At 37.1% G+C, this 11,277-nt stretch overlaps 1 protein-coding gene across 1 annotated transcript; it reads right to left on the reverse strand.

Annotated features, from left to right (window-relative positions):
* Window positions 1-1,565: 1,565 nt before the first annotated feature.
* On the reverse strand, window positions 1,566-10,596 carry LOC115922104 (tyrosine-protein kinase receptor torso-like). The gene is made up of 6 exons (XM_030980184.1): window positions 10,581-10,596; window positions 9,802-9,944; window positions 8,912-9,016; window positions 6,534-6,604; window positions 6,028-6,068; window positions 1,566-1,663 (listed from the first exon to the last, which is right to left on the reverse strand). Exons 1-6 carry the CDS (start codon window positions 10,594-10,596, stop codon window positions 1,566-1,568), a joined length of 474 nt encoding a protein of 157 aa, XP_030836044.1.
* Between the last annotated feature and the right edge of the window lie 681 nt (window positions 10,597-11,277).

Genomic DNA, 11,277 nt, shown 5'->3' on the forward strand with positions numbered 1-11,277 from the left:
TTTTTTTCAGAAACTACATAGCACTTTCACGTGAATCATGCATGTACACGAATTCGTCGGCCTGCAATTTCCGAGATATTTCAGATCGATCTGGATATTCACACTCGCCTAATATTATAGCGAGTCAAAGTTAACCCAATAATACCCTAGGGAACGACCAAACAATACTTCTACAGAGAATCGAGAATAGAAGCTGGGAATAGAAGAGTGGAGCTAAGATGAAGGGCTGAACGTCTTCTCGTTTTATCCCATTCGAGTATCCACTTCATCGGACTAAAAACAGGCACAAGACGGATTTAGCGAAATTCATTCAACCGAATATTTCGAATTTTCACTAAAATCTAAATTCCATATTGTGAATGTACGGGGGTTTCAGAATTTAACAAGTGTGTAATGGCAAATACATGTAGTTATAACCATTTTGGTGGTCGTTTTATAAATGTATAGTTTACACCTGCTCGCGAGTATTCAAAGTGTGGACAATCATCCAGTCAAAGTCCGGTAATTGCATCTGCTTCCCAAGCGCAGCTCAAATGTTACCCACTATAGGCTGGTCCTATAGCTGCCAACGAAAGACATATTTGAAGCAAGATTTGCAACGGAGGGGACCAGTCTTTGTGTTTCCAGAATCTCAGTAATTCTTTTGAGACACCTAAGGGATTTACAAGGGTAACAATAGTGTAGAGAGTGTATAGGGTACTACCCACATCGTTCACGGTTTAAATCATCAAACTTGCTCATGACTGTTTCTAGAGTTAGCTAAAAGTACTCACCTGTCTCTTTTTCTCGGCCAGCACTTTCAGCTTATTTACTAGAGTCGCAAAGGGAGGTCTACCCTCTGGGTTTCCGTACAGCACTCCTTCATCAGCGCATAACTGCATTGTGAGCAAAGAGTGTTGGTTTTGGCATATAATAACGCTTTAAAAAATCCTTTAAAAAATGAGTGCCGGCAAAGACACCTATACTCTTTAAAACAAACCAGTGATATGCCTACAACTAAATAGAATAAGAATGCTCTTTTATGGGTAAGTAGAATAAGAATGCCTTTTTGATGGGTAAATTGGTGAATCGATAATCTGTTAACGACGTATGTCTTCTTTTTTGTTTGAATAATGAGCAGGACTCGATTAGATTTGAATTCTACTTCGCTGTGGTCAGTCATGTGTTTGTGCCAAACTAAACAATTTCAAACGAAGTTGAACTATGTTCGACGTTTGGAGAAAAAAAACGGGATGCAGATTATATTTTGAGAGAAAGAAATGATAGAAAAGATCAGCCTTTGCATCCGTTCGAAATGACTAAATGAAGTGTCTGGATTTGATACGCCTTTCTGGTCAATGTTAAAATTGATTCATAGTGTTTGTCTGTCTGAAACCAGAGTCTATATGTCTGTTCTAATGTAGTCATTTTGATTATTCGGCGGAACATTGCAACGCCAGTCTGGAATTACAATATTAAGTGCTATCTTTCTTTACTTATTTATAACTCGGCTTCAAGTTCATTAAAGCTGCCAACAATAGTCTCAAAAGCAATTCAAAGATGAAAATTTATTATACGAGTTAATCTTACAGTTCATCATTACAGTTACTGGGCTTTTCCATGCGATAGTCCTCCTGGAGTTTGCGCGCCAGTGACTTGGCACTGATGGCTGGATAGGGTTTACCTCCTAAACGATGGGGAAAATGGATTTTAATCGTATAAGTGTATATTTATTTCCTTCATGGATTGAGGAAGCGGTTTCCAGATCTTGACCTAGATTATTGCGTGATCGGGATCAACCCAATCACTATTTTGAAATGTTACATATTAATCCCGCCCCCCCCCCCTTCCGCGACTTTTCTTTAAATGGTAGAATAAGAATGCTTTTTGATGGGTAAATTCGTAAATCAGTAATCTTCTTCTTTTTTTTTTTATAACGAGCAGGACGCCGATGACTTGAATAAGTTGCGTCGAATAATCATTACCCTGAAATTTAAAAAAAAATATAAAATCTGATTTGAAGTGTGCATAATTATTACTCTGACGTCATGATGACGTCATCTGGTATCAAATTATTAGCGATTTTCTTTAAAACAAGCGCGAGTGCACAATAATCTCTGGCCGTATTAGACTCAAGCGAGGTTGACGTTGAAATAAGTCTTGCATGAAAGTCTTGCATGAAATCGATCAAAATAATCCTGCAAGAGCTTACAAGTGGGTTTATGTTTTCAATTTCGTTGCACCTTGACATTTTGGTCTGTGTTGTTCATTAATACGATTATATTTACATTTGCTTGCCATTTTGTTCTAACTAAATGTGTGTTTTTGTTTTGTTTTGTTTGTTTTTTTGTGCGTGTTTTTGTTTTGTTTTTGTGTTTGTTCATTACTTTTTATTTATATATTCATATTTTTATTGTATACTATTTAATTTTGTGTAGATAATTGAGCATGGGTAGGCAGACCTTAGGGCTACAGTGTTTAAGTACACTTTGTTTACCCTGGCCGGTTTAGAATGTTTTATTGTTGTTTTCTGTCCCTGTATCTCCTCTCCCCTGTCAAACCGTCCACCCTCCCTTCCCCCCCCCCTCCCCCAACCCATTCCTACTCGCATCGTTCAGTCTTGTCTGGTTCTACTTTTCAATTTCCAATTTACTATATGATATATATTTGCTTTGTCATTGTACTTTTGTTCATTTGTTGGCCGAATAAATAATAATAATAACAGTAGTAATAACAATAAATGCGACGCTGAAAATGCGACCCCGATAGCACATTATGGAACACCATACTTTTGGTCAATTTTCGGGACAGACAGACTGACCACCAATTGACATGTAAAAGCTCCTGCCAGAGCTTAATGACAAACTTCTTTGATTTGTAACACTCTTGAACAGAATGATCAATAGAGTTTAGCGGCTCAACATCAACCGGAAGTGCAATGAAGTGCGGATGTCCCCCATCGCAACCCTTCCAGGACTGGTCAGCCTCGCCAGGAATTGTATATAAAGCCCTGATGCTAATTCCAATAGTTTAATCACTTGCTCCAAAAATCTGCTCCAGCTAATAACTAATGAAAACGAGCCCTGTTCAATTTCAGATGATTTAAATTTAAATTTAATCAATTCTGATAATAATAGTCAGTCACAGGAATTTTGAGACTTAATTTATTCTTCCTCATGCATACCGTTTATTAGTTAACCAACTATACTAGGGTATCTATTCACATCTGCAACTTTGGCTGATAATATATTTCTAAAATATTACCCACACCAGATTCCGGTTTGCTGATGACGGACATATCAGATCTTCTTCCCTTTTACTAAGAATCGTTCCAATCCCCACCCCACTCTCACACGTGATTATTCTCAAGAAAATCTTGCTAACAAGCACTTAATATTCGATACCCAGGATGTAACTACAGCCTTCATCAAATTCATGGATATTTTAATACTAACGTTGAAAGGTATATTCCTCTTAGGCACAGTAAGTCTACGTCGCGTAAATTAACTCTGAAATCCCCTTGGGTTACTAATAGCTTATGTAATTCCATTAATCGCAAGAACAAGCTATGTCATAGGTTTATCTCAAATCCTACAGATTCAAATCGCTATAAGTAGTACGGTATAAAAAACATCTTATCTAACATCTAAACGTAATTGCTATATCAGTTCGAGAAAGAAAAGGTAATATTAAAAACACATGGGAAATAATTGATAATGTACTTCATAATAATTCTCAACCCAAATTACTGCCATTGATATTGAAGGCATTACGCTAATAACCCACATTTTATTGCTTATCAATGCAACCAATACTTTACAAACATTGGTAAAAGCTTTGTAATCAAATGCCCTCCAATGATCTTAATTGTACTGGACTACTTATTAAACCCCAACGCTAGTTCTATTTCTTATATCCAGTCACACAGCAAGACATTATTGACATTGTATGTACTTTGCCTAATACAAGGAGTGCAGGCTTTGATTTAATTAATAGCTCGCTAATTAAGGAAGTGATCCGGGCAATCGTCAAACCCTTAAAACATGTCTATTTCTACAGGTATAGGGCCAGAAGGTATCTATTAGTGGAACTCAGTCCTCATCTAGTATAATTTTGCACAGAGTTCCGCAAGGATCCATTTTGGGACCACTTTTCCTTTCGATCAATAAATGATTTTGATCAATCTTCTGACTTATTTTCCTTCATCTAATTTGCTGATGACACTTGACAGCAACCTATTCTATAGCCACCCAGATATTAATACGTTTTGAAAATGTTAATATTGAACTTACGAAAATGTCTAATTGGGTTAAAGCAAACAGGTTGTCCTTTAATATTATAAAAAAACTAATGCTGTTTAGTAAAAAAACAATATTATAACCTACCTGAAATCTTTGTCGACGATATACAAGGCATAAAACCTGATTGTGTGAAATGTTTAGGTATTCATGTCGATGAGAGTTTTTCAAGGTATAAACGAGTTAATAATATCTGCGCCATTATTTCCAGAAACAAAGGAGTCATATGTAAACTGAAGGCTTTTTTCCCTCAAGACATATTATTTTAATTTACAATAATTTAATTTTACAGTACTTAACATATATGTGATCTTAGCATTGGGCAATTGTGGTGTTGGTCAAATCAAACGGAATACTTAACTACAGAAAAAAAATGCGAATAATTAAATCTGCTTCGTACCTCAAACATAGCAATCCTCTTTTTTAACTTATAAAAACTCTCCAGTTTGGGACCTTCATGTACCAACAAAATCATAACAAATTACCTAAATCCATCTCTTCTATGTTTACAAAAAAAAATAAAGAAGTGCATCAGCATTTTACCAGACAGTTTAAAAAATATCATCAATCCTTTGCTCGTACCACTCTTGCCCAAAGTACAGTCAAGCACGAGGGTCCCAATCTGTGGAACTCCCTAGATGTTTCTATAAATGTTTTTTTTTATGGAATCTGCCATTATTTAAACAAAAAATCAGGCCAATTTAACTACCCAGTGGCTATATTCACTCTGTTTAGTCTTTCATTTACATATTCTCACAGGGTTACAAGGCTTACTGTCCTTTCTGGTTTAGTTTATTGTCTTATTGTATGTGTATTCAGTGTTAATACATTTTGTTCATGTAATTGTTAATTAATATTAATGGGGATCCTTACTCGACAAGCATTTGCTTTTTGGGGACCCCCCATCCACATTACTTTTCTTTTCGTAGAATTATACATGTATTGCGTAGACACCAATTATTTGGAAAAAAAAGGAATGAATGAAATGCAAAGAAAAATGATTGTAACTCAAAAACCAAACAATTTAACTACAAACAAATTGAGGAATGCTAAAACACGAATGAGCATGACGACGCCATTATGACTCTTTATGGTTTCAGAATCATGACGTCATCAGACCGGAAATTATTGTAGGAGAATTTCAAATGATCATTTTTTTAAAATTCAAATCAAACATTTCATCAGTGTTAAACTGCTAATGTTCGTTACCCAAATAATCATATCCGCGTTCAATGTTCACCTTGGACTTCCGAATGCTGTGACGTCATCAAACAGGAAATTATATATTATTAATGCTTACACTTATAATTTACATATTTTTATAAGTTCTTTTCCTTCATGATGAACTTGTATCCTCTCTAATCTAAATTAGTATTCAATTTCTGTTTTTGACTGCTGACGTCATCAAACCTGAAAATAACTTGTACGTGTAAATAATGACATGTATATTGATTTTTCATACCCATAAGGGTTGTACTGGAACGCCTAAATTTCACGATCCTTTTTTTCTGTTCTTACACAACAATAACCAATGGGCAGTGTCTAGTGAAATAGTAGGAGTGCGCTATTTGGTTTGGGTAAATGCAAAAGACTCATGACAGACTTTACCCAAATCAAACAGCGTCCTCCTATTGTGTCTGCCATACCCTGCACTAGTAGTTATATCGTGTCTGGAGCATGATCCAAACAATGGATTAGTCCAACCGTCAGACTAGTGTGAAAGATTAACCAAAAACTTCTTCAAACTTACCAAGAGTGACGATTTCCCACAAGAGAATCCCAAAGGACCACCTGATGTCATGCATTCAAAATAACACAAGAAAAGTTATTTTGATACGTCACTGTTTTTCATTCACATACACATTTGTTTTCTCTTAATAACAAAATAAAGAAACAAGCATTAGTTGAGATATAAAGGCCAGTAAGGTGGCAAAACCTAGAAACCATAGCTTCTATCAGGCATGACATTACACAAAACAGAGGAAGAATTGCAGAACAATAATAATATGCTAAGCATTATACAAAACTGAGTTATGAGTAATGGGCTAGGAGTAGGATCGCCATGCAAAGCTCGCAGAGTGGAAAATTTGTCACATTTAACGATCTCGCATTGCATAGCTTGTTGTAAATTGACCCAGAATGACTGCTTTCTGCAATTAATCTGAATGAGAAGTGTTTTATGGGCGTAGCTGAACACAAAATGAGCTTTTAGTCAAGCACTGATGTATATAATGAAATCAGCAAAGCAATACTTACACATCACTCTTAGTTGTGTATTCTTGTTTGGTCAGAGATTCAAGTGCAAGCCAGCGGGTTGGAAGACGTCGCTGTAAAAAACAATCATAGTTGTGAATACCAAACAGATAATCCGTCTTTACTGTAAAACCGTTATACATTCCCATTACAAAAATGAAAAAGTTGGTTAAACTATAAACTATAGACCTTATGCGATGCAGGTATCTTATAGGGTGTTCTTTGTTAAATTGTTGATTTGATTTTTTTTTACAATGAACTCACAAAAAGTTTACTCATGCCTATCCAGACAATACAAAAACCATTGCCCTCAAACTCCACCTCAACGCATAAGCATAACGCATAAGCAACGCATAAGGTCTCGTTTGACATGTCCCAAAATTGGAAATTATATTGGTATAGAAAACCCCCTAACTACCCTGAATGCCTGAATTGGGCATTGAAGAAACGGCGCTTTTTAGACGTTTGGCATATTATTAGATAATAACAATTTGCGCGCACTTCAAAATAATCTCGTTTTCTTCTTCAAAGCTTGTTTTTTTTTTGATAGTCCCTTTAATAGCTAGGTAAATGAAGAAATCGCAAAGACACAAAAGATAAAGTATAGCTTACTTGGGATGTTGTGGCAGTATAGGAACTCCTATTTCTGGACAGCCCGACATTGGACACTTTGGCAATGAAAAACCTTCGCCAAGCAGAATGTTTCTGGCTTTCAAAGCACGGTGAATGATCTGCATATTAAACAGACAAGGCCCTTCTTAATACTGACTCTAAGAAATATTGCAAGATTTAATAGTGTCGTGTTTTATATTGTGTTTACAAGTTGTTTAAAACCTGCTCTACGTATGCAGTGAGTTTGATATAATATGTGTGATTGTAATTCGGATTGTTAGTAGTGTACCTAAACGCACCATAGGGTCACTACATAATCGCCGACAATACTGCCCATTTTTTTCACAACCTTAGATACCAGTCATTTCTAGTATTGACTTGGAAAATTGGGCTTGCACAAAGCTAGTTACTTGTTGTGACTGCCATAAATTAAAATGAAAAGGACCTTTAAGTCGGCAAGGTGTTTCATCCTTCCGCGATATCGAGAGCAAACCTCATCAAATGAACTGATGACAGGGCAACCCCATTCATTCCGGTTGCATACGAGCCTTCCACAGGAAGTCGCAAAGATTGCCATTAGGAAGATACTCCAAAGCCAAATACAGGACTCCTGTTTGAGGATAAAATTGGGATGTCATCACTTTGACACTCAAACTGACACAAGTCTATGTTATTCAATGACCGTTTGCCCAATGTTATGGTGGATTTTTTTTTCTAAGGGGGTGCCTGGGCGTTGATGTCTATAGCATGTTTTTTTCTCTCAGGCAAGGAGTTGCTGAGATTGGATACTCAAAATAATTGAGGGTCGAGTGCCTTAGAGAGTAAACCGATATTATTTAAGAAGGACATGTTTTATTTTTCCCCTTAATAATACGTAAATGACAGATATTAGTGAGGCAGAGGGTGATGTGAACGATTAGCACTCCCTCCCACCGGATCTCCACTCACTTATTGTTTAGCAATTAAACACCATCTTGCTATTGCTTTGTGACTATGTTTAGAAGCTAAATTAGAAGCTAAACAGAACCAGTACGTGTTCAATCATTAACCCTAAAAAGCCGGGTTATTTTGACCATCCTTCAGGGTAGGGGGCGGATTCCACCCCACCCCCAAGATCTCGGTCATCGAGTGACGGAAATTATGAAGCTCTGTACAAGCATAGAACAATACTGTATAAACACACCCAAGAAACTTCATGACTTTGGATAAAATTATTTTGGAATTATGACTAGTTGATGATTCATATGCACAAATGTTAATTCTGCTTTGTGTACATTATATGGGCAAAATAAGTTTTTACGGTGCGAAGCGCAGGAAAATGTTTCGCTGCTCGGCAACCCGTGGTCCGAATTTTATGTTTTGGTATCAAAAGATGTGCAAGAGCAGCTCGGGTTGCGAAATTTTGTTTTTCAAGGCTATCGCGGAAAACGTTGAAGGGTGTGGAATCCGCCAGGCCCTTTTTCGGGTTAACATTAATATTCAGTTGCCAAACAGTATCCATAAACCGTATTTACACAAATTTACAACCAGCAAGACAGTGTTAAAAAAAGTGTTTGATTCTCAACGCAATTTTCACAGTAGTACGATAATTCTAACTATATGTTCCCTCTTTTGACCTAATACAAGCAAACCCCTTATCGTTCCTGTGTTGTTGTTGATCCTATCATGATGAAATGTGAAAATGTGTTACCCCGATCCACAGACCTCCAAATGAACGTTTTCAATTGATTTGTGCAAGAAAATATGATGCATAATCTTTATTGTCTTACCCTGATGCAAGCATGCTCCAAGAAGTTCAACGATATTTTATGGTATACGATTGTGGTCAAGGTTTGAAACTCGGCCCAGAAGTTATCTTTATAACCTGGGATTGTCTTCCTAGTGGCAAAAAGAACAAACCAATAAACAATATTGATATCAGAGTGATATTATTATCATTTTCAAACAGTTTCCAGAAAGAAGACTAATCTAATTTAATATAGTGGGTTATATACTTTACCAGACAAAATCAATAAATACCACCGATACGGCAAATCAAATTGGAAATATGGCATATATCAAAATTGTAAACACGCGCTACGTCCTGTTATTCACTCTATTCTACCTTTCAACTGCTTGATTGCCGAGGAGATATCCTTTCCGCCTCTTTTTACAGTTCCAGCTATGACTTCAGAAAGTGGCCCCTTTCCAAGTACGAAATGATGCAAAGTCATATCAGTCCACAAAAGCTTATACCCTCAGCCCAACGTGGGAGTGTCGTGTCACCATCAATAACCGTCTGAAAAGAAGAAAGATCGCCACACGTGGTCATATTCACGTTACCAGGATTTACGTTCTTACTCGAGACAGTATTAGACCCTGAGAGGAAAACTTGCTTCCTGTTTCTGATTCAATAACCCGCAACAGCAAGTAATGGATTGAAATTGTGTTCTTGGTACGCGTCACGTGGGTGGTTTGAAACCACTGATAAAACACCCGCAGGAATTGCACTAAACCAGCCAGCAACGTGTTCTTGTTGCCGAAAAAAAAATCAGTCGCAAAAACCACGGCTTATTATAGCAGACCTTTTGCTCCAAAACAATATAACTGGACGTCTAGCCGAACCTTCCTTGCGCTGTTATTTACCACACCTACATTGAAGTCAAACAAGAAGACTTACCAATTCGATGTCAACTCCAGTTATTTTCTCTGTGTTTCGCTCCCTCTTCAACCACATTGCAGCACAAGTAACAACTACAAAAGCTAACACCACCAACAACGATACAGACACGGCAAGACTGATCATCGCTGTCGGATCATACCCTGCACATGAGTATACAGAGATGAAATTAACCTTGAAATGATCGATTTTGGCTGTAGAGTAATATATCTAAAACATGAAGGAAAAAAAATGCTATACACAATATCAGCATAGGCATATGGACCATGTTTTGTTTACCAAATTGGATATGAAAATAATGCTATACACATTATCAGCATAGGCATATTTTGTAGTGATATGTTGACAGACTGAGATCGATCTTGGAGGTATGATCAGAACCGTTAGCTCGGTGGTCGAGTGGTGAGACGTCTGCACTAGAAAAGCAGGAGGTCATGTGGTCGAGTCCCACCCGAGCGATTTTGTCCAACTTTCACTCGGGAGGAAACACACTGAATATACAGTGTTTATGCGTCGGTGAAGGGCAAAATCTAATTAATTGACCAAATTTGATGTTGTGTCACGTGATGCAAAACATTCAGCAAACGAATATCATCTGCACTGCATGCACAGGCCAACATGAATTCATGTTTTAATATGAATGGTTTAAAAGTGTTGACAAATCTGTTAATGTGGGCCAAATATCATGCAAAAGACGCTTAAATGTTTGGGTTGCTCGTAGACGTGACGTCACATGGCACAAGGCCATAAGTAGAGGCTTGAGAAACCTATCCTAATACCTCCAACCAGGACCATTCCGCCAAAAAACTGTGTTCTTTCAATTGCAAATTGTTGAACACGTGTGCAAAATTAACGAGGAATGGTCTGGTGCTTGCATGTGCGTTACATTAACGTTTCTTTTGTATGCGGTGTCGGGGGCTAAAACAACATCAATTCGTTCGCACCGTGAGTTACGAAAACACAACTGTTTTCGAGGTTAGAATGTTACAATCTTATCCCGCCAATACAATGTATTACATTTATATTAATATGAGCAAATTGGAAAGGAAAGGAGTGTTTTGAGAAGACGCGAACGTTATAATTACATGTACAATGAAAACACGTAATGCACGTGGAAAAAAAAGCAAGTACAGGATATAAAATCATACCAGCCATTTGCGGTATCGAAGGATGCAGGAAGAAAGCAGGGCTTACTATTGGAAACGAGGAAATACATTGGAAATAAAGTAAGCAGTGGGGACGAGGTTGGGTGTAACCATTCTCTGTTTGGGATCAGCTGTATAGGTACAAAGGCAAGTTCAGCAGTTGATATAGAGAACATACACGAAGTATGGAAAGTATCATCAGGATTTGAGCTCTCATCGTTCTTGATAGTGTAAACACATAGATTTGTATCATAGTGTTATTTGACTATACAAGGCCTAGAGTCTTGGTTACTTTTAACAGAAGAGAGACATACATGAATATAAAATGATG

The sequence above is a fragment of the Strongylocentrotus purpuratus genome, unplaced genomic scaffold, assembly GCF_000002235.5.
Source record: "Strongylocentrotus purpuratus isolate Spur 01 unplaced genomic scaffold, Spur_5.0 spur5_contig_191, whole genome shotgun sequence".
NCBI lineage: Eukaryota > Metazoa > Echinodermata > Echinoidea > Camarodonta > Strongylocentrotidae > Strongylocentrotus > Strongylocentrotus purpuratus.